The sequence below is a fragment of the Nilaparvata lugens genome, chromosome 1 (assembly GCF_014356525.2).
Source record: "Nilaparvata lugens isolate BPH chromosome 1, ASM1435652v1, whole genome shotgun sequence".
Classification (NCBI taxonomy): domain Eukaryota; kingdom Metazoa; phylum Arthropoda; class Insecta; order Hemiptera; family Delphacidae; genus Nilaparvata; species Nilaparvata lugens.
Window position 1 is genome coordinate 66,412,657 of NC_052504.1, and position 24,676 is coordinate 66,437,332.

At 34.0% G+C, this 24,676-nt stretch overlaps 2 protein-coding genes across 6 annotated transcripts in view; one reads left to right on the forward strand and one right to left on the reverse strand.

Moving 5' to 3' along the window:
- LOC111063044 (protein Star) overlaps positions 1–24,676 on the reverse strand; it is a 66,098-nt gene that overhangs the window by 7,250 nt on the left and 34,172 nt on the right. For 2 of the 5 annotated variants that reach the window (XR_005572807.1, XR_005572809.1), the window contains exons 5-6: positions 9,324–9,477; positions 141–953 (exon numbers count right to left, since the gene is read on the reverse strand). Coding sequence is in view for 2 of the 5 variants with exons in the window: in XM_039440195.1 (XP_039296129.1) it covers positions 864–953 (90 nt within the window). In the remaining 3 variants the exon portion in view is untranslated. Of the gene's footprint in view, positions 1–140; positions 954–9,323; positions 9,478–24,676 lie in introns of those variants that run through there. The other 3 variants (XR_005572808.1, XM_039440195.1, XM_039440188.1) reach the window with 3 other exon arrangements.
- LOC111063578 (EF-hand domain-containing protein D2 homolog) overlaps positions 2,408–24,676 on the forward strand; it is a 34,491-nt gene continuing 12,222 nt past the window's right edge. Inside the window, exon 1 of the mRNA XM_039440208.1 lies at positions 2,408–2,692. Coding sequence (XP_039296142.1) covers positions 2,520–2,692 — 173 coding nt within the window. The 5' untranslated portion in view covers positions 2,408–2,519. The remainder of the gene's footprint in view (positions 2,693–24,676) is intronic.

Genomic DNA, 24,676 nt, shown 5'->3' on the forward strand with positions numbered 1-24,676 from the left:
GGAATCTGAAGGAAAGCTGAAGTCACACCATTTGATTCCTGCAGGACGGCCCCTATCCTTAATTATCGTATATTAAATTATTCACCGCTATCACTTTCATTGCACTGTCAGTAAGGTTTTAAATATGAAATAGCTTGGAATCCATTTTAATTCATACGTGTAATATCTTATCAGGTACAGTACAGAGATAGGAACTGTTCTCGGTAGGCCTACACTGTACTCTATCTAGTCCGACTGTCGTTCGTTGAAGGTTGAATAGAGCTCAGGTCGGTCCCTTAGCCCATCCAGCAAAAATTGGCATCTTGTAAGTCAGGTACTTTATTGATCTGTGACTCTTTGATGAAGCACCAATTATACCACAAGAGGAGATTGAGCAAAGACTTTTTCAAATTATTAACATTTAAAATATCAATATATTGACTATTAAAAGTAAAATGTAGTATCCTGGAAAAGATATCAAATTTCATTCACCTGGGGCTGTGATATCTCTGACAGGAAAGGAAGAGACAAAATATATCGCTTCTAAAATGCGGTACCATACACAGAAATCTGAAGAGTATTGATAGCCAGAGCACCAGGCTAAAATTCTACAAAACCATAGCATCACTAACACTTCAAATGGGTGTAAAGCTTGGGTGTTATCAAGGCCAGCTGAGAGCAGACCACAAGTATAAGAAATGAGATTTCTCTGAAGAACCTATATGGTTGCAGTAGAGAAAATTGTTTGAGAAATACTGAGATAAGGAAGCAACTTATAAAGTCTTCTCTATAAACAAAATTAATGTATCTCAGAGTAGATTGAAATGGTACGAGCATGTGATGGATACACTAGAAGAAGACAGGTTACCAAAATTAGAGCTCAACTATACAAGCCAGAAGGCAAGAGAGACCGAGGACGTCCAATGAAGAGATGTATGGAGATGAGGTTCAAAATAGGAAGAGATGCATAAATCCTGAAAGCAAGAAGAAGATCAATTATTAAATTGCATTATTAATTAAAAAAGAATATATTTTCTCGACGAATATAATATAGGTACTCATTTGATGTAGAATTGATCGTTATCAATACGAATCAACCATATCGAGTTATATCAGACATACCGAAATAACGTGAAGCACAGCTATCCATCCAGCCTACTATAGAAGGCGGTTGTAGAAGAAAATTTGCAACTCTGCCGTTCTATCATTTTCACTGACTTCATAACTTGAATCTCACTTCTCACTATAAGTAGGTTACCGTAGTGGGTTCGATCCATTAGCCTACTATCTTAGAATCAATATACCGGGTGATTACAAATGAAATAGACAGTTTGAATAGCTTTTAGAGAATTTATTATTTAAAAGTTTAGATCATTACTTACATGATTACATAGAAGAATTCTTGAAGTTTTTATTGAAAATTTACAGATGTTCAATGTGTGCACCATTTGCAACACGACAGATATCAACACGGTAGTCAAATTCTGACCACACACGACTAAGCATCTCACGGTTAACTGTAGCAAGAGCATTTGTGATTCGTTGTTTAAGATCATCGATATCAACAGGAAGCGGTGGTACGAAAACTCTGTCTTTTACATAGCCCCACAAGAAAAAGTCGCAGGGCGTTAGGTCCGGACTACGAGGTGGCCACGGCTGAAACACAACGTTTTCCTCACTTGCACGGCCGATCCATCGTCTAGGAAGATGTTCATCCAGATACCCTCTGACGTCTGAGTACCAGTGAGGCGGAGCTCCATCTTGTACAAAAATGAAGTTGCACAACAGTAACAGAGTTTGTTTGGCTAATTCAAGAACACAATAAGCTTTCTCCACTTGAGTAGCGGCCATATTGCTAAACTAAACTGGCTGTTGTAACACGGAGCAGCCAACAATAGCCAGCAACAGTTCTACCAACATAAACTTTAAGAAATTCCCTACAAACCTATATCACTTACTATGTTGAAATACACCAGTTTAATTTTGTACAGGCTATTGAAGTTGTCTATTTCATTTGTAATCACCCGGTATGTTCTACTACATAGGACTATAGGACTACTTACAGTAGGCCTACCCACCGTAGATGAACCATGTTGATGATGATAACTGAAATTCGAATAGTGGATTTTCAAAATCTAAAAAATATTATTTTATTCATAATATAGGTAAGGTACATTAGCATTCAATGTACCTAGAAAACCTGTATTCTAGCACTGTATAAACAGCATGTACTATTACAGGGGAAATAAAACACTGAAAAGATCAATAAATCCAATGTTACGATACATTGAGCATTTTAAACTGTGCAGAATTAACGTAATGGGTGATCCAATGTTTATCCGGCTTGCGATAAGTGATAAGGCTGGTCCCCACGCTGTTCAAGGCCCGCGCATGCGCACTGGTTCATTTTAATCGCTCACGCGCTCATTCGATTTGTTCATTCAGTTCAGTTCAGTCGCAGATCAGTGGTGGTTGCAGGCAGACGTGTCCTTGTGTTGAATCGTGTCCAAGCAAGCAGAGCAGCAGACGACAGTCGAAACATGCCGGCCGACCAAGAACTCAGCTCTATCCTGAACAGGCGTCAGGCCATCAACTCTGCCATCGAAGAGGGCAAACAAGTGACGCCTGTTTTCAAGAAAACTGGAAACATCTATACCGAGTTCCACGAATTCTCCAGGAAACAGATAAAGGAGTACGAGAAGGCGTTTAACAAGTAGGTGCTATTTTTATAACCTCAATCGTTCCGGGGGGTAGACAATGAAACCCTCCAACTCCAGCATTGTTGTTAGGCCTATATTTTCTAATGTTGGCTCAAAATAGACCAAAGCAAAGCTTATGTTCTTATTTAAAGCAATTATACTTTGAACCCTGCTGTGAACATTATTGTCAGTTCTTTTACCATGAGTTTTCATTTTCCCTCGCTTTGCACCTCTACATCGTTCTCGACGTGTTTTTATAACTAAGAACGAATTACTGTTGATTCATTGATTTTGACTATAATATAATTGTTCACTCAGCTTTCAACTATGCCTTAACTTTTGAAATCTCTACTTTATTATTATCATCCATCATCATTGTTTCACATAATATGTACATATAATATTCATAACTGATGGATTTTCGTAGTATTTTCGGAAGTATTTTCGTAGGTTTTGTTTAGTCGTCATTATTTGTAATGGTAATGCCATGTGCTACGGTAGGCAGTGCCTACATTTGGCAGTTGATAGATATCAATTATTACAGTAAGTTATGGTAAATTAGTAAGTTAGTGAAGAAATCGCTTAGCAGCAGCAGTTTATTGCGATAAGTCTATTAGAATGTTAGAGGCCTATATTATGCGTTTTTTATTGGGTGAAGCCTACATCCAAAATTAATGTTGTAGCCTACTTGGAACTGATGGTTGAATAAAAGTAAAGGAATTAAAATTATTACTTCAGGGGTGAACTGCCCCAGTCCCCCACCCCCCAATGGCAATGATATGCACTCCCATCCTGAAAATAACAAATTTTGTACTAATCTCCCCATAAATAAGGCACCCTCGAAAAAAGGGTGCCGTACAACAACCCCCAGATTGTTTTTGAAATCCCCCCCCCAAGAATTTCAAGGAAGTTACCTCTCATTATTTTTATAATTTTTAAACTAATTTCACAAAAAAAAAATCATTTACCTTATATAATTCAATATCCATAAATAATGTGGGGGTAATAGTAATAATAAAATATATAATAGTCTGAGATGTTGAAAGTTATTCAGAGTTGAATTAGTTATTTGTGCAACTAGTGTGCAAAGTGACAGTTTGCTGCACTGAAAGAAACGTTTACGCACGAGCAGTAGGCAAGGGCGGAATGGTTTCTTGAGTGCAGCAAACTGTCACTTTGCGCACGTATTTCACATTAAATTTTTCCTACAGTTACCATTGAATATAAAAAGTGGTTGATTATGGGCAAAATGATGGCTGAAATCCATCAAATGTCTGTCTGTATAATTTTGTTATTAATAAGAACTTTAATTTATTTCAAACTTGATAATCCAATTGAAAATTAATAATCGATAATTTATTCAAATTGAAATTAAAATAATCCAATTAATTTGAAAATTTGAATAATTTTGAGTAAATCTTAATTTCAAAATAATTTTTCAATCAATCAATTTATGAATGAAAAAATATTATTTGAAATAATGAATAATTAAAAATATTCAAAATGTATAATTTAATGACTTCTCATCTTTATTTATTTGAAAATCAGAAGAAATATAGATTGAACATATTCGCATTCAAAATACACTCCAACACTGTCAACAGCTGATTGGGATGGCTGCAAGATAATACGCTAAGTATTACTTTGCACACTAGAGCGGAAAAGTGATTCTTTGCGTTCTGTAATCAGTGCAGGAATGGTCACTTTTCAAGGTAACAGTAGGAAAACGTATATTTTCTTGTTTTAAGGATTGCAAAAATTCTCATCTACTTATATTGAGTCTTATCAATATCTTATCAAAAGTACGGTACTACACTAGGTACGCGTTTCAGATTGGTTGCATGAAGAAATCATGTTGTATCCCCTCGCCAATAGTCAATAAATCTTCACAATGTAGCATTATCGTTCCCCACATTAGCCTACAATGTTCTCTGCCAGTATGCAACAAACTCCTCCAAAATCTGTTTTTTAGTTATCAATTGAGTGGTTTTAGGAAACAGAGAAATTTTCAAACACATATTTGAATTTAGTGTGCATGAAACAATGAGTAATATCAAAGTTAAAAAATGCGTGAATATTATCGGCATCTTTCCTCCATGGTAATATTGGATTGCGAAGGAATTCATCTTAAACCCCTGATTTTTCAATTTCAAACCTTAAATAATATATATGTAAATCAAATGTGAATGTAACATAGCATTGAAAAGGTTTTGATGTTCAGAAAAAATATTAGAACATAATTGTCTCATCATGGCTCTTAAACTCCTTCATGATAAGCACTTTACAATCTCATTGGTTTTTTTTTCTGGGACATGAAAAATGGAAATGTACTACTTATTCTGTTTGGTTTCGAAGATTACTTCTTATAAAATGCTGCAAGTGTGGAACAGCTATTTAGTAGGCTAGTTTTCTTTTTATTCATAGTATGTAGTATCATTTATCACGCTAATTTCCCTAATGCATTTCCAGAAAACTAATAGATACGAATAAGTAAGTAACAATAATCTCTTTTTTGACATTTCAGATAATCATATGAAATAAAGATATAAGTTATATTCTAAAGATATTTTCTATTTGTGAAATGACAAATAAATTATCTCACAAAGTTAACTGTAATCATCTTCGAACGTTTCTATTCAATTAATGTTTACTTGCTGTAACAATTTCGACCATGTTAGGATTTCTACTCTTTTACAGCGAATTTTTATAGGATTAACGTGTTCTTTACTTGGAATCCTCGTTAGTCAGCTGACCTGCTTAGCTACACAGCTAACGATCTTTTAAAACATTGGCTTTTATTATTTCACGCACGGTAAGTCAAGTATGTCTCCTCCAAGAGACTGCGATGCTCACATATAGGCCTACTACTATAAATTGATAAACTTCAACAGATTTAAGTTAGTTGATCTTATTTGCGATTGAAATCCAGATTTCAGCAATGAGATTTTTGACTGATAAAACAAAATTATTACTCCACATTAATTTATTCGAATTGAATGCCAGTTATTCTGTGGCTCGGAGTTTGATTATATTGGATTCAAGAACCAAGATACTCATCATCATAATGAGTGCGATGTCAGTTGGCAGAATAGCAAACACTTATCCACCGGGTTTTTCTCATTTGCATCAGATTTGTTTCATTTTTTGGTTCTTGATAATTGGAGTCAAGGACTTAAGCTCATACATTGTATGAAAAGTTTGATTATTCATGAGCTAATAAGTAGTCCCAAATATTATCCTCAACTTTATCAAATTTGAAATAAAATTCTAACAGACGACGATTATATCCATTTCATTTATTTGTTTTCAAAATAATATAATAATCTCATTATTCGGGGCTTGGAAATTGATTCATCTTTGTGATTTATAAGCTGTCATTCTAGTTCAACAAGTCATTGTCAGTACAGGCTTAGCCGGATAGTAGAGTTGACTTTCCTCGGTGTTATCACAGAGCTAGCTAAACCAAAAAAGCTGAATTCGGAAGTGTCATCTACTTTTCAGACAACTCTTTTTACATTTTTGTAAAAGTGACCTTGCTGGTTCTTGTTATTGTTAAAACTTTGAGGAAGTTCACTTTCTCCGAGTCTATTTTTTGTAAAACATTCTATTGCTGTTTGTCAATAGCTGGTTGATTCACTTTCGTTTGCAACTTTTTTGTCGCCTGGGGTGTAGCGTCAAGCATTGAGCGAGCAAACACTCATCAGGAACGAGGTAGCAGACACCAACACCAGTACTTTTCTTATGCAACTATCAGTCATTAAATTTTTCAGAATGAGATATCATGTTGTAAATATTGCTGCATAAAGTGTTAGCACATAGGGTAGTTGAATTACTATCAGTAATAGTATAACAATATTCTCTTTTCTAATAATTTATTTTATTAATGTTAATAAGTATTCTTTTTATTTTATAGCCGCGTGTAATTTTATCAGTCTTTATTGGGGACTTCAGTCAACTTTCTATCAAATATGAATGAAATCCTCAAAACTCGAGGATATCACATCACACCTCATTTGTCGTTTTCACACACTTCGATTCAGCGGCGAAACTAAACCCAGAATATCCTCCTATATTTGCTGATTGTCGATATACAGTACACCAATAGTCAATCGGCATTCTGAATGTTGTGTCGTCGCAAAATAGTTGTGCGTAAAAACGGCCAATGAGTTTTGAGTTAATATCCAACACTAGTTTGTTAGTTTCCAGTAGTTTTCTAGTCGGAAAAACGGAACTTTAGCGTGAGCATCATCTGAATACAGTTAGTAATGAAGCGAATTGAGCGAATAACAATGTGAATGAATTGACCGCCATTATGCATTTAACCGATATTTATTAACCTCAAAATCATTTGCATTTTACTAAATTATGTAAAAACGGTATTTGAAAACGGTATTAGGCCTAGTGCATCTCGTTTCTCAGAAGGCATTGACCACATACCCACTATCCCACTAACCCACTGCACAATTATTGGTGATTTGTCATATAAGCTAATAGTTATTACAGTATTATTGTACAATATCACTTTTGTATACAATGGTATGCGAGTAGTAGACTGCCACCATATCATTCCATTGATTTGATCTATTCGTTATTACTCACCACTATGAACTCTCCTTTCAATGAAGCATGTGGGCTACACCTCTATTGTAATGTGGTCGATACAATCCCTTGATAGGATGCTGAACTGATGGATTCGAAACTTTCTCTAATCCAGCTTTTGTAGTGTGGGCTTCAGTATCCAACTATTTTGAACCTCAAGTATTTTGACAGCTCATTGTTTCTAGCTGAGCCTTAACGTCTTGTCACACCCATCTGTTGCTTTCTTTTTAACTCTTGTCAGTTTAATCTTTGTTCAAGTTCATAACTATTTTATGGGCTTAGTGTTATCGCTTCCTAACACTGTTCGATTTTATAAATCAATCAAGTTCATCTTTAACCTCATATTTAAAGTAATCAGGCTATCAATCCACGCTAAATTAACCTTGTTCATTTTTGGGTTGCGGTTACATCATGTAAACGAAGTGTATCTCAGAAACTCGTACACTCGAGGCCCATTGGTAGTGCCCAATGAGAGAAAAACTGATGTAGGGACACATCTGAAGGCCAACACAAGAAAAATGTAGATTTTTAAAATAGAATAAGATTTGTTTATAAAATCGAACAAATAATATTTTTACTGACTTTCATTTATCTAGTCGAGAAGCAATGAAGTTAAACTTGTGATAGGCCTACCTTGATTCAGTCACAAATTACAGTCTTTTTATCACGTGTTTCTTTGGAAAATGAAATAAATATGAAAAATAATACAGTACCTACTTTATGATATAGAGAGTGATGCGAAGAGTGTGTTGGCATGTTACATTCTTTCCATTCAAGGTAATAATGGCAGTCTGACTATTCGGTCCTTGTTTCCGCTGTCAAATCATTATAATGCAAAGTCAAGGCCAAAGAAGGCCATTTCAATGATTTCTCTCTTTTTGAACCTTTGGATACACGTTTTCTTTGGAAAGATTAGTTAATTCATTTTACAGGCTACTCCAGTCTCGTTTTGAGCTATTAAATATATCAGATAGGCCTATTAGATAGCTATTAGCTATACATGGGCCTACATTATTCAAAAATGAGAATAAATAATGAGGTTTGCAGGAGTTACCATCCATTAAGTCATTAAATTTCATATTACAATAGTCTCTATTTTCAGCCCAAATAACCGACTGTGAGAAACTCAGGAGATTACAAAGTTGAGTTAAAGTTTGAAATGCTAAGTTGAATAAGTCTGAAAAATGAACTTGCCTGTGAAAAATTGAAATCCATTTGTGATAACTGAATAGTGTTAGAATACATCAGTCTGCATACTCACAGTAAAGAAGAATACATTTTACATTGGACCTACGTTTTGTCTTGTAATTTCAATGGAAATCGATCATTATACCTTAGGAGGGTTGAGTGAAACGGAAGGTAGAACCGTAGAATAACCGGAGGTTGGATAATCAAGAGTTTTGGTCATCATGAAAATGCAAGGATTTACTGCTCTTAGAAAAAAAAACGATTCATTTAATGATAAAATTATATCATTCAAGATAATGCTTATATCACTAGCAAGATATTCAGATTTCTAGTTATCTTGATAGAAAGATTGCTATTGAAATTTCAGTAAAATACTACTTGCGTTTCTAAATATTATCAGTTGAGACTCGATTACAGTGCATGAGAATTTTGAATTATAAATACGTAGTATAAATAGATCGACCATCAACGTTTAGAATGAACAAAGTCATGCGGTTTATTGACTTCAATAAATTATTCTGACGATATTTTTCAATTGTTTATTCATCATTTTTCATAAAAATCAATTAGGTCAATCGTGGAATACCACTGTGGTGTGAGTCAGCTATATTATCTTCTTCAACGCGAAACTTCTCTGGTATTAGGCTATGTACTGATATTACATAATTGATTCCATGGGCCAAAATGTATGAAAACATCAATTTTTGATTTCGCACAATAGCATCTATAGTGTTATAGTTGCAGTTTCACGATTAATAAAAGCTCTTTGGTCGAAAGTATGATGTTATTAGTATGCGAATGAACACTTACTCACTGCTGAAGCAAAGACGGATTATCAAAATCCTTTATGAGAATTACCTGTATCTGTATCCTTGAAGGACATTATGTGTAAAATATTCACAACAGGAGAAAACCACGAAAATTGTTGGAGAAAGAAAATATAAAGACATGAAGCTCTTTCTGATATCTGCGGTGGATTCAGTCAGAGCCATTCATATAGTGTTATAGGTATCTGAAAATAATAAAGAAATCATTATTATCAATGTTGATATTTCCAAATTCACTTAGATCCTCCACTAGCTGGGGAAATTTTCCGATATTATCGATTGATATTCAGTGAACCATTGGATAAATTACAGTTATTTTAAAATAAACTGTATATCCACTAAAGTTTTGTTCAGAGACCTTCTGGCGGGTTTGTCTACTTGGCTTGAAACATTTCGAAGTTTACTTCACAGTAAAGCAATAACCCTTGATTAGGTTTGGGGGAAAAGGAATTTAACAGCGTTAATATTCCAATGATATCTTATATAGGCTAGATATGATGATATTATATTAGAATAGATAATATTATTCACGGATTCACTTTGACGATAGCGTGGCTGGAGTTTCTGTCCACAGAGGAACGTTTTGAAAAAATGATGTGCTGAAAATTCTATGAATCGCATGAAATTTGAGAAAAATTACAAGCCCTCTGTAATTCATGATAGATTTGTTTTATCTATATTACTTACTGTTTTCATAAGTAGGTAATAAAAAAGTCACGAATAATATTGTATCTGTATGTATCGTGAAGTGATAAATACGAATTATTGCTCATCCTACCCTGATAATTACGTTGAATTACTTTGACGGCACTTGGCACTTTCGCCTTCTCGTCCGCAAAAACTAGATGATCCTGTTACATGGAAATCTCCTGGAATGTCTGCCTATTGATCAGATTTTATTTGAAGCGTAATTGATAGAAAGTTCCATGAAAAGCGGTTGTTTCTAGAAGAAAGAAGTTCTCACGAATTTATTAGCATGACAATGTAAACGATGTTATCCAAGCAAGGATCAAACTATTAATTAGCACACCTACTCGATCTCTGAAAGTGTGAAGCCTTTGCAGACTATGACATTATATTGATTAGTGATTAGACTGATTGACAATTAGCAATTACTTGATTGTGTTTCTTTTTTCTCTTCTTTTAATAAGGTAGACTTCAATTTAAAAACAGCAACATAAACTTCTTCAAAAATAATGAAGAGTTATTTGTTTTCTCTGCTGTTAATTATTTACGAGTGTTATGTTTGGGTAGCTATGTTATATCTCCTGAAGCAATAAACGTTTATGGTCTTGAATCCTGAAAGTTATGAGAATTAAAGTATTATTCGATACTTTAATAGCTTCTATAAGTGTGGCCATTAAAGATTTGACATTTTATTATACGTTCTCTTTGTTCTTGACAAAACTCTTATAATTTAATGACATGTCGCTGTTCATGTTGTTAATAAATTCATCAGTTTCCTAAACCGGTTATGAAAGAGGTAGGCTAATATGAGGAGATAATGCCAAACCATGCTACTCATTTTCTGAACCCCAACAAAAAGATTATTAGAAGGGTCACGACCACTGCTTCTTTTGTCTTGCTCTGTATCAAGCAAGACAGAAGAAAGTGTGTATTTACAGAAATACAAATGCTTAGCCTACCTACAAGTTCGATACAAAATCATGCGAACACCATTATCGTTCAGGCTTTTTTCACTCATTTCAATTTTCTCTATTTCTTAGCACTCATAAACCAAGGGAATTATCACAGGTAAATCAAATAATTGTCCGTGAACCCAAAGTTTGCCTTATCTGGGTTATTAACTTAGTGATTCGTGATACAATTCACAATCCCCTTTTATCCTATAGCATATTAGGCCTTTACAAAAAAGATCTTCACACAAGATAACCAAGAAATGACAGTGAATTGGAAAGCATTTTTCTGAAATGAACAAGTTTTTTATATTTCAACTGATATTTAATACATCTTTTTATGAATACATAACAGATAAGGAGGAAATTAAATTAATGTAAGGAGTCAGTATTATTGTTGAAGCAGCGCCTTGGTCTGTTTATAGTACTAGACTTTCGTTTGGCGCGAAAATCCTTTTCCAGACTGATTGTCTGCAGCTGCTAGCACACTTTGCATTCTCCTAATATGGCATGGATGGGGTCATACAGATGCCGACAGAGAAGCAAGTTCTTTTAGAAAAATCGCCAGTGCCTGTTTCATTCCTACTCACAGGCAACAACAACAAAACATAAGCCAGTTGTTAGCAGACAGATAAGCCGCAATCAAGTAATGTGTCTTGGCTAAAGACCAGGAAGAAAGTAACCAACTTCTCAAATACTGTTGGATTGTCACTTTCAATTTCAATATCTTCACATAATCTTACTTACGATTTTATAACTCCGTTGTCAGCCTTCATTGCGTCCACCTGAATGAGCTCATTTGATTGGAATGCTCAAACGACACACATAATAATACCAGCTTTTACTTCTTACAGGAAGACTTGTGCTGCTTCTTTATTACCTGATCAAGTTATCCCCTTATATAGTCTGCAGTTACAAGAGTATTACACAATCTATAATACCCGCCTGAAAATACTAAATAATCTAACTCTGTACAAATAAATGAACTAAATGACTAATCCACTCTAGTAGATATTGTAGTACAAAACAAAGCTAATCCAGATTGAGTGAATTCGCTTCATTCATGTATTATACAGCACAACTGTTATTCTCCGAATGAATTTATGTGTTGATTCTACAAATTAAGTCCAGTGAGCTGCAGAAAATTCGTTTTTAGGTTTTACATACTGTCATAGAACTCGTGTTTTATACACGTTATTATGGAATAACATTGAATTCATGGTAGTCTACTTGTCTATAGTCTACTTGTTATCACGTAGATTTGTAAGATTTTAGAAAGACCTAACCCGCAGTTCTAACTTCAATGAGTGGTGACCACCAATTCAAATCCAATACTTTCTTCCTGGTCCATGCTCCAATTACCGTAATCGATTCCATTCGTTTTTACTTATAATTTCCATGGAGCAATCTGAGATTGGTTTCAGAATTATTACTTTTACTAGTAGGCAATTACATCACACAAAACGATTCGACTCTTCATTGGCGGGGAGTAATTTGTGTTATTACTGTAACAGATTTGTCCTATTGTGGGTGGTTTGCTTAGTTCTGTGTCTACCTGCCGTAAACCTTGGATTATCCATGAAATGGAAACCCAACTCACATAACCGACCAGTGTAACTTTAGTTCCATTTCGAATTGTGGTTAATGCATGTCAGCCGCATCTCCAGGCAACAACACCTCAATCCAACCCGTGCCCAATCGCCGCCACACAAAACCTACGAGGCCTCTATTATAGAAGCCTCAATCGAAGGTCGATCAATTTATTGAACAATTAGTTGAGGAATAAAAGACATCTCCTGCTGGACTAGGTTACTTCCTCCTTTTTTCTCTTTCTCCGGACATTCCAAGACCTGGTAACTTCCAGTGAAAGTTGGACTAATCTTTGTTTTATTCAAGTACCTACTTATGTAAGCTATCAAAATAGAATAAAGTATATTTTATAATAAATTCCCAAATAAGTTGAAATTTTATCAAACAAGCATCAATATTAAGAGTAGGCTATACTCTAATAACAGAAGATACAAAATTCATTTTTATGTTTTCTTTTATTTATGAATAAAATACCTATGTTAAAGGCAATGTTTGAGAGTAGTCCACAGACTGATAACCATGAGCTATCAAGATACTCTTCCTGAAGCCAATCATAATGAATGTGTTTTGGTCCAAAAATCTATTATTATATTTAACTATCATTTTTTTACCTGATTGACTAATTTTCAAATTGTTTGGGATAAATATTTTTCAATAATTGCGAAATGCACGTTGTTGAAAGAAATACAATGAGTCTATTAACTTAAATGAAGACCAATATGAACCACTCAAAACATATTTATAAGGTTACAAGGTGAACTGGCTAACTGAGCCTTTTATCAATTCAAAAGTTGATTACTGATGCAATTTTTCATATTATTAATTGGTGACTAATTTAGAGCTGTCCATGAAGTAATGAAGGTAAAAGGTTAAGTTAATGAACTATACGCATAGTATTTCTTCATCTTAGTCAAGTCAGTTGACCATTTCGAATTGATTGGCTTGCAGTTGAATCATCTTTCTTCGGATTTGGTATCCCTCACATTTTCATCAAATTTACAGATTCATCACATTTACAGATATGAGTCATGTTCGTGAGCCGAGAATAATATGTGACATAAATATAGCACTTCTTTCCAATTAGTCAATTTACAGTTATGGTTTGTCACATTGGATTTCACTTTGATATTCGATAAGATTTGAAAGTGTTATAATAATAGTTTGACAATCCTTCACCAGAATCTATCAGGAAATTCTTACAAAGAAAGTCACGTGGGATACGAGAGGATTGGATGAGAAATTGTTATTACAATGATCCCAACCAGAATTGATAGCTAGAATCATATTATTCATAAGTTATAATTATAATATAATTACTATATGATGCATGGTTTTGGTATCATCCTTGAATGCATAGTAAATTATCTTGTTGTGTTTAGCCTCTCGCAAAAGAGCCCTTCACACAACACGGTCACATACCTTTCGCCTCCATGCATAATTCTAATCATCCTCCACCTCATCGCTCCATCGGTTGTCTTCTGCCGTCCATCCTGGCCTTATAAATTTATTGCTTTTGCCATTGAATTAATTGCTTTTGGCATTTTATGTTCTGCCATTCTCTCAACATGACCAGTCCAACGCAGTCTTTGCAACTTAATGAAACGTACCACATCCTCAACTCCAAGAATTTCATATATTACATTATTTGATATTCTCCTCCACACATCATTGTCATTGATTAGCTTGATAATTTTTCTTTCAAAAATTCTCAGTTTAAAGACATCAACACCTGTGACATTCCATGTCTCTGAGCAATAAGTAATTATGGGGCGAATCAGTGTCATTTTAGTTAGGTAATTTATGAATAGTATATATAATTTTGTATTATTGAGCTACAGTGCTTTGCTGTAAGATTTGATATCGTATTATAGTAATAATATAAATAATACTGCAAACAGCTTTATGACGATATGGCCATAATTTAGTTGGGTGCTTAATAGTGCTCATAAATGCTATACTTTACATCATGAATGCTTGGCACAGACCTTGAGACCAACTGTTGCTGGGCTGTTGCCTGCTATGCTATGCATAGGTAGGTGAAAGTAGGCTCCATCCAATAAAATTGAAATGGCATCCATGTGGGTCGACATATCGACCAAGTAGTCTCCCAGTTATACAATTACAACACAATACTCGCTTGTGAAACAACAGTGAACTATCTGTACTCGAGGGAGCTAAATAACATATTGAACAGAGCAGTTCCGTAGTATTAATTTTTTTTGAATATTTTCATATGAGTTACCTTAATATTACTTTACCTTAATATTATAGTCTTGAAGACTCTAGGCTAGAGATAAATCATTCCCTAGTGCATTACTTAGTAGACTAGAAATTTATCTTTGATGATCAATCTTCATACTATTGATCGAGCTCAAGCAAGAATATCTTGAAAAGTTGGAATATAAATCACACTATATTTGATCATAAAATACTGTCAGTATTGTTTAGTTATTTATAATAACAATTTGATGTTTCTCTTAACTTTTTTGTTGAGTATTTTTATTATAGAACAACTTATATAAAGTTTATTCCAGGAATGAATACAAGTCCACCTCAACAACTCCACACGTATCTCGTTTCGTCAAAGATAGAACAGTAGCTGGAATGAAAGTACAAGTTGCTGCAGTTCCTCTTTCATAGTAGAAACAAGTTACTGCAGTTCTTCTCTGATTGTAACAGAACTTGCTGATGGGGTCTACTGACCTGTCTTATCTCTAATAGCTGTTACAGCTCCTCTATTTAGTTAAATTTATCGGAGAGGAATCAGTTATAGACTTGAAGCAGGGTGCATCTAGATAATTTATTTAATGTTACGTATTTTTAGCCTCTTCAAATAGAAACTATCAGTTCTAACTAGATACTAGGCTCGATACTCTCTTCCCTCATCCAATATGATTGGAATGTTTTTCAGTACGAAATATTTTACATGAGTTTACATTTTTATAACCAACTAATTTAATTCGAATTCAGAGTCATGAAAAATTTATCGTAATATTGCTACAGTATATTACTGTAATCAGTTATATTGTCAGAAACTGTCATCAGAAACTTCAAATCAAAATGTTTCTCATAGAGATGAGTTGAGAAGAGAGACGTGAAACCGTGAAAGAATAATTGCAGAGATTAGACAAAAAAGGACCTATATTCATAGCACATCCGCCTATGCGGTTTCACCACAGCGATATTTCATTCACTATCAACAGTATTTATTTATTTTTCACCGAATTAGTCATCGATATTAGACTTGGTATTTCTTTGGCCAAGATCGAAAATTTCCCGCTTCCCGGATAATGAACCCGGAATCACGCAATCGATTTCTCAAATCTTTTATTTAAAGTAATACTGCGTCCTGTCAAATTAACATGCCAACTAAATATGAAAATGCTTCTGTGATTTCTTAATTCTTCAATTGAATATATTGCTCCAGCAACCCTCCTCATCAGAGGAAGCCGACTATTACTTTATCTAGACTAGGCCTACTCATCAGTCCGCAGACACTTCACTCATTCAACCTACCTACAATAATAGTGGGGTAACTTTTGAAGCTCAAGTCGAGAATTTTTCATTCGTATCTCTTGACATTTCAGAATAGCTCTTTTCATAATTTCTGAATTTTTCATCATTATTTGATGATGATCATTATATTCCAATAGAAACTCTTCCACAGTATGTTATATTTCATTGTCGAATGATATGTCAAAAATAAAATCACGAATTTCATATGAAAATAATTTTGGTTTTCACTGCAATTATATTTTGTCTCATCTGAATGCGAATTGCTCCAAATGGAAAATTTCTGCTGAATCTCGAGTATAAGAAAAGAGCAGGAAAAGGCAGCAGGCGTGATGTCACTGCTGAGGAGGATGTTCGTGCTTGAGGAGGCAAGTTCTTTTCTGTTGAGCTCAAGCGTGAGCTGGGCGAGAAGTAAACGGTGTTGGTGTCGTTATAAAAACATTGTAATCGATACAGATGGTGTACCTATTCTATTGTTGTCAACCGAGATACCTTTTTGATTGTAAAGCAACTTCCAACTATAAAAACATAACCTCTATATAACTGTATAGCTAATAGAGTAGTGTAGCAAGTTTAATACCTACTGAGACCTTTTTAACAAAATTTCTGTCTTCAGTCATCATTTAAACATTGCTGACCTTTTTTGGGACCCCCAAAAATTTATTTTGAGCCCTCCTTCCAGCTATTTTTTTTTTTTTTTTTTGATGACAGTGATTTTTATTTATTTACTTCCAATAATAACATACTTTACTTTTTTGGAGACTCTTCCACTCCAATATATACTTTAAAAATCCCACAGTGTGTGTAAATAATCCCACATTGTAATGCAATCAACAACTTCGATGATACATTTTCCACACAATTCTTGCTATGTTCTAATATGAAGGATTCTCCACCTTAGCAAAAAGGTTCAGGTGCAACAGTGGACTTGGCAGAGTGAAAAATGAAAATTTTCCCGTAATTGCACCAACTTTGGCGAAATTTCACGCTTCTAAGAACTGTGCAGGGATTCAGCTATTTGAAATGGAATACAGCACAGGCGATAAAAATCTAGTTTTATCGGCTTGTAAAGTCGAGACTAAGTTTCCATCCATGAAGAATTCGATCTTGATGCTTAGATTCTCGATTCAACTAGGGTAATGTAATAAAAAGTGTACTTGAAACTAAGAGGACTTCTTCAATCCTATATTAGCTAGATCAAGCAATTAAGTTCCGTGATTGAAGTGCAAAGCTTTTCTAAATCAATGATCAATTGATTAGTGCGGACGTTATTCGTGCCTACTCAATGCATTATCACAGAGGCATAGTTAATTGATAAGAAGTCTATTGTCGGTGAACTATCAGGTTGTTTGGAAAGTAGCGTATCTACGTTCTAAATACACAGTTAGGAACGTGCGCTGATTTCATCGTTTTTCATAGATTAAATCTGCTTGCTTTGTTTTCGATAGTTTCATTCATGGACTTTATTTAGTTACTAGTATACTGTAGTGCGATGTTTTGTGAAATCGGTTCTAATTATACAGATTACTTGAGCTTACATGACAGCTTGAATTACAGTTCCTATATTTATATGTTTATCATCTATAGGAAGATAGGATCCATTGATGAATCTACTAAGGATTCACAATTCGGTTTTAGGAATTAGTTCCAGTCAGTACTTGAAAATTAACTATAAAGAGGTGTTGTCTTGATTCATGTTTTTCAATGTATAGGAACATCTTCATTTAATTAGATCATTTCCCGGGATTTTTCTTTGGGTTTATTTAATTCGATTGTAGGGCTCGTGCATACAGGTTACAATTTCAATGAAAGTGAATATCAATATATTATTTCATTTGAGATTCTCAGGGATAATAATTTGCTTGGCGTAATTATAAAAATAAATGTTTATATATTGAAATTTTAGTACATTAAAAATGCAGTAATCCTCGGATTCCAATCAGTAGATAAACTGTCCACTATAATAATATTATTAATAGTGATATTGGTCTCTTATCATTGATGTTAAAACCATTCAAAATTGTATTGCTGATCATGAAGGGAGGGAGGGAGCCGGCTTGCTTCTAACCTGATTTCGCTGTTGCGCGTGCCAGTTGTATTGATTTGCTAGCAGTCAGCTGGTGTATAAATAGCATACAGAATATTATTATATACATGTAGCCTATATTATGAGCATGCCGGTTATTGTAACCGGTAACTGTTTCATCTATTTCACACCTCGTATTATTTGGAATGAGATAACAATGTTCTACTGAACAACAAATTATCTGTATGTAAATAAAATGCATCACAGGCTATTTGATTTTCCCATGAAAAAACGTATTTGAATAATAATGGGAATGCTCTATTGTGACTGAAAAAGATTTCTATGTAAATTGTATCAATCACAATATTATTATAATTTATTCGTGGATACAATATTACAAATCATATAAAATAATATGATTGGGTAGGAACAACAGGCTTGGCCCAAAACTATTCCATTCCCAAATTTTGATAATGTTACATGTCCATAAAAATAGGTTATGTTTCTACTGTAAATAGTTCAAGCTCAATTTTCGTCCAAAAATAAATATGAGATGCAAATTTTAAATTTAGAAGAATTAGAACACCAAACGAAAGTAAAATATTACACTTAATCATTATTGATGAAGATCATTTCATTTTCATTATTGGGCTAATTTGTTGTATTATAGGCTTTCCTATGCTGATTATTTCATACCTTACATTTTTGATTCTGCCCTCAATAAAGAGAAAATACAACTCTGGTACCATCATTGAACATTTAACATTGATTAACGCCCGTCAGACTTCAAGCGATATAACAAAACCCTGAAAATTTTGGCGACCATCTTGTTTTCGATGAGTTTTCCGGTGATTTCCACTTATCATCTTTGGGTTTCCCATTATACTAGCCCTAACGTAGAAATTGAGACATATACGGTTGTTACCCAATAACGTGAGTAAAATTCACAAAATATATTTATCTATCACGATTGTGATTTTTCAAAATATTATTGGGAAGGAAAAATCTTTTACTGACCATAGTGACCATCCATGAAAAGAGCTGGGAACTCGTTTCTATAAAACCGTTTTTTTTTTATAAAGATAATAGTATCATAGTCATTTAATGAAGTTGTAATCTCTTTTATCTACTACCATAACAATAGAGTAAGATAATAAATGATTGCAAGCTTAATAGTAGACCTAGTTTTTTAGTCCTTGAATCATTTGAGAAAAATCAAGTTTCAACAATTGATGAAAACAATAAAAATAAGATACCAATTCAGCTTATCCAAAGTCCGGAAATGCTTTTTTATTCATTTGCTCTTAGTTCTCAATTTCACGATAATATGTTCATACTAATTGTGATGCTAAGATTATCATTTTCAAAATTATAATAAAATATAATATTCTCTGTACTTCGGTAACACAGTAAATGTTTATAGTAATTATTGCATTAAATTTTGAAATAGAAATACTCCATTGTGTACCTCATCATCCATTTACAGACTAGCGACAAAAATACGGAGCTCATACACAGAACAATGTTCTTCTTTTTTGCTGAAGGTGATACCCACATTAACTCTAGGCTTGTGCGTGAGTAATGAGGGGAATGATAATGACAGATGAATGGGTCTACAGTTTTGGGTGGGTTCCGAACCAACTAATCACATTCAAATCACATGTGTGGATTTGGATTTATTTTTCAAGATAAAGAAGAGTAATAATAGATTAGTATGATTAATAGGATATTATTTTCACGTACTGCTCTTCTATACTGAATGCATAAGGTTGGTGAGAATACCAGTTCAATAACCAGTTACCTACTCAGCTTGCACACGTGCATTACGCAAAAGATCCTTCCCCCAGAGCTTTTATCATTTCGACTGATTACACACACAGCACACGGCTCTGACCATAAACCAACCAGAGACATCCAACCCTATAGCGTGAATATGCCGTGTGTGCTGATTGTGTAGATAGAATAAAACATCCCCTCTAACCCTTTAATGACAGACAAGGGGTGGAATTGAGGCCAATCCATCATGCATTATTTTCTGCACAACAGTAGTAATTCGTTACTGTTGTCACGCCAGTCGTGCTCCACCAAGTTCAGAGTTCAGTATTCAACTTGGTGATACAGGAAAACTGCGATGACTCACTTTTTGTGGCAGTATGATTCACAGGTGCCTGCCTGATCCAATATCCATTATTACTCATTCATTATGTAACTGACGTGATGTCGAAGTTGTTGGCAAAGCGATAATAATATTCTTTGATTCTTCTCAACCTACTTAGAACAAAGTCCAATAAAACCAGTTTTTAAACGACCATGAAATGTGTATTATTCATTTCAAACTTTTATGATGAACGACAGAAATAACACGCTAACCACCATACATCAGAATCCTTATCATGATACTTTATTCTAAACATCTTTTTGGCATCTATTGCTGTTTCTACTCTGCTGCTTGTCATACTCCAGTCGAATTTATGGATACCCTGTCTCCATCACTGTCATGATTTATTTTCCATTTTTATAATTCATCTTCCCAACGTCACAAAATGACTCAGCATAAACAAGAACACTAATATGTGTACAGGTATTGTTAACATTTTGAAACATATACAGAGTAAAAGGTTTGTAATGAATTTGATCTAAAATTAGATATGATGATAGTTGTAAGGTAGTTAAGCTTATGCTACATTCATATCCAGATTAAGTCTGGATACTTATCCAGAAATTTTACTTCTCACTTATTCCAGCAATAATTGCTAATATTGCTAATATAATAATTATTATAGCTTCAAAATTAAGGTTAAAAATAAGGTTAACAAGGTTACAAATTACAGCAATCAAAAATGTGTGTCATGCAGTCATGAATTGCCAAAGAATTAGAATATTCTCTTGTGAACAACAATCACGTCGCCTTATAGTAGGCTACTAGATCCTTATATAGTAATTTGGTGATGAATGTATAAATGAGCCTATGTATAAATGTAGAATGAATAAATTACCACAGTTGAAAGCAAATTGCAAAAACTTACAGCTTCGATTCTGTGCAACCAGAGCCGTCATTTTTTAAATGAAACTACCAATTTTGTCTTAGGCTATCATAGTTAACTGCTTTGTTTATCGGTCTCTGTCGTTAAAATAAAAAACTATTATCCCCAGCCTACATTCCTTATAACTGTCAACATTGATAACACATCGATTGTCGTCAAAGTTGAGTCACAATCACGGAAATACGAATATTATTCCTTGTTGAATAACAGATAGCAAGTGACCTTGACAATGCCAATTGACTGACCCAATCTGTGTAGGATATCTAAATTATGTCGTCAATCCATCAACATTTGAAATATCCATTAATATACATTACTGAAAATCTTTATAATTCAAGTGAGTCACTACACTTTTGTCTTAATCTGATTTCATCACAATCTTATTTTCGTTTAATTTTCAATCGTCAGATCGGAAGCAAGTAGCTTCGGAGTAGCTTCCTTGGTAGTTTTCTCTTTGTTAAAACTTGTTATTTGAATAGCTAACTGTAGATAATATTTTAGGTTCTAGGCTATACGGTAATTCAATCGAAAAATAATATAATTCATGAATTGATTTTTTTCTTTTTCTATTATTAGAAAACGATACTGTGTCTCATTTTATAAGGATATTATAGATCTCATATAATGTATGATATCTATATATTATATAATTATACTGTATATGATATATATATATATATATATATTATATATATATATATCTTCTTCTATCTATCTTCTTCTTCTATATATATAAAAGCGAAATGGCACTCACTCACTGACTGACTGACTCACTCGCAGAACTAAAAATCTACCGGTCCAAAAACGTTCAAATTTGGTAGGTATGTTCAGTTGGCCCTTTAGAGGCGCACTAAGAAATCTTTTGGCAATATTTTAACTCTAAGGGTGGTTTTTAAGGGTTTAAAGTTCGTCTTTTAGCATGTATATTCTTCTTATTCTCTTAATTATAATTGAAAAAAGGCCATACCATATGTTAATATAGAACTATAATCTAGAGAGAGTACCTCTTCGAAACAGTTGTTAACTGGTAACTAAATTAATAATTTTGTCAGGTTGGCATTAAGTTGAGTTGACTTTGTAAGGTTGGCACCAAGTTGAAGATTTAAATGCATTTATCGCGGAAAAATTTATTGGGCACTGCTACTTCAATCGGAGCTATTCCTGGGAATATAATATTACTAGCCGTCAGGCTCGCTTCGCTCGCCATATCCGTTTAGCCGGACGTTTAGTCTGGACCTCCGACTGGATCGTCCTAACATATGATAAAAATGCTCGAATGAAAAATGCAGGCGAGCGAAGCGAGCCTGCTGATCTCATTCTTGGACGATCCAGTCGGGGGTCCAGGGGGCGGAGCCCCCTTGCTAGACGGATATGGCGAGCGAAGCGAGCCTGACGGCTAGTCATCTGATAAAAATCATTTAATATGTGGATATTGCTTCCGGTAACCGCTTACCGGTAGGATCTTATCTTCTGATATCTTAGGATATGATATTCTGAATTTTGTAATTTTTGATTGATTGACTTTGATCTTCTGCCTAGTAAGTAGCCTAAAGGGTTAAAGATGCCAGGTGTCAGCTATAGTGCCGGTTGCACAAAAGCCGATTAAATTTTAACCGTGATTAATTCTACGAGAACCAATCAGAGAAGCCGTCTCTTCAATAAAGCCTTCTCTGATTGGTTCTCATGAAATTAATCACGATTAAAATTTAACCGGCTTTTGTGCAACCGGGACATAGTCTAGTTTAGTCTAATGTAAGAAATAAGTTATTAAGTCATCGCAGCTTGAATGTTTATGCAACTTCAATTACGGTACTGAACATATAAATGTCCTGCACTAACTTGCCTTATAAAATTGACCTATTTACGAAAAAACTTGTTCTCTCCTCACAGTCAACGATAAATAGGCTAAATAAAACTGTTCAAATGTTTAAACTGATCAATAGGCTAAAATAAACTGTTTACGATTATATCATCAAACATTCATAGTTACTGTAATTAGACTTGCTTCCACGAATAATAATTTTACAAACCCGTGAGTATTCAATTCTTTCAATTTAGTATACTGGAGAATGATTCCTTTTAACCATGTTTTTGTCATGAATATTTGACTCTATTCAATTCAAACATCATTACAACGTCGTGCAAATGAAACAGGATTTTGTTATTTCGTGTGAGTTTAGTTGATTACCTTGAAGCAAAGAAGTATTCACTCAACAGTCGGCTTTGAATACGGTTTTCAGTACAGATCACAGAAATTTATTCACTGTATCCGATCAGGGTTATTTCCAAAATTACTTGAATTTAATTTTCCTCAACCTCACTTTTTTATCCTATCCTCCTTATTCATATCCTTCATAAGAAGAGTTCTTTCGTTTATTCAGATATCATTTTTACTTTCCTTGCCCTATTACCATAGGTAAGGAGAGTATTGCTTTCCCAAAAAAATTAAGGTACCCTTATTTCAAGTTTTCTATACGTTTCAAGGTCCCCTGAGTCCAAAAACATGATTTTTGGGGTATTGGTCTGTGTGTGTATGTGTGTGTGTATGTCTGTGAACACGATAACTCCATTCCTAATTACCCGATTGACTTGAAATTTTAAACTTAAGACCTTATACCATGAGAATCCGACAATAAGAAATTCAATAAAATTCAATTCAAGATGGCGGAAAAAATGGCGGATAATTACTAAAAAACCATGTTTTTCACGTTTTTCTCGAAAACTGCTCTAATGATTTTCTTTAAATTTATACCATGGATCTTATGGATCTTTATATCATGGAGCTTATTTATAAGCTCTTTCAACTGACATGAGTCTCATTTCTAGGAAAATTTCAGGAGCTCCGTAATATTCTTGAGAAAAATGGCGGATAATGACTAAAAAACCATGTTTTTCACGGTTTTCTCGAAAATGGCTGTAACGATTTTCTTCAAATTTATACCATGGATAATTAAGCCCTATCAACTGACTTGAGTCTCATTTCTGGGAAAATTGCAGAAGCTCCGTAATATTCTTGAGAAAAATGGCAGATAATTACTAAAAAACCATGTTTTTTCACGATTTTCTCAAAAATGGCTTCACCGTTTTTTTTTCAAATTCATACCCTGTATAGTTATTTATCAGCTCTAACAACTGGCGTCAGTCTTTTTCCTGGGAAACAAATGGGGGGTCCACCCCATCCTTTGAGAAATTGACCTTGGAACCTCCTTCTCGTGCATGAGGTAGGTAGGTAGAGCAGTTCATAAAAAGAACACAGTCGAGATATTTCATCTGTTGAATAGATGTTTTTACGACTTTTAAAAAATCATCAAATTTCACAATTTATACAATGGAAAACTCTGAAAACAATTATATATACACATATACAGAAGTCTGATCGTAGTTTCAAATATGTTGCCGCCAATCGTCATTATGAAATGAAATGAAATGAAAATACTCTTTATTAGGCGGAGTTAGGACTAGAAAGTCCTTTCTACCACTCAACCTTAAAATTATCATTATGTTATTCACCTAAATTATTCTCATTTAAGAATGAGGCTTACAGTTCAATGAGCAAGGAAAGTTGTGTGAGTGT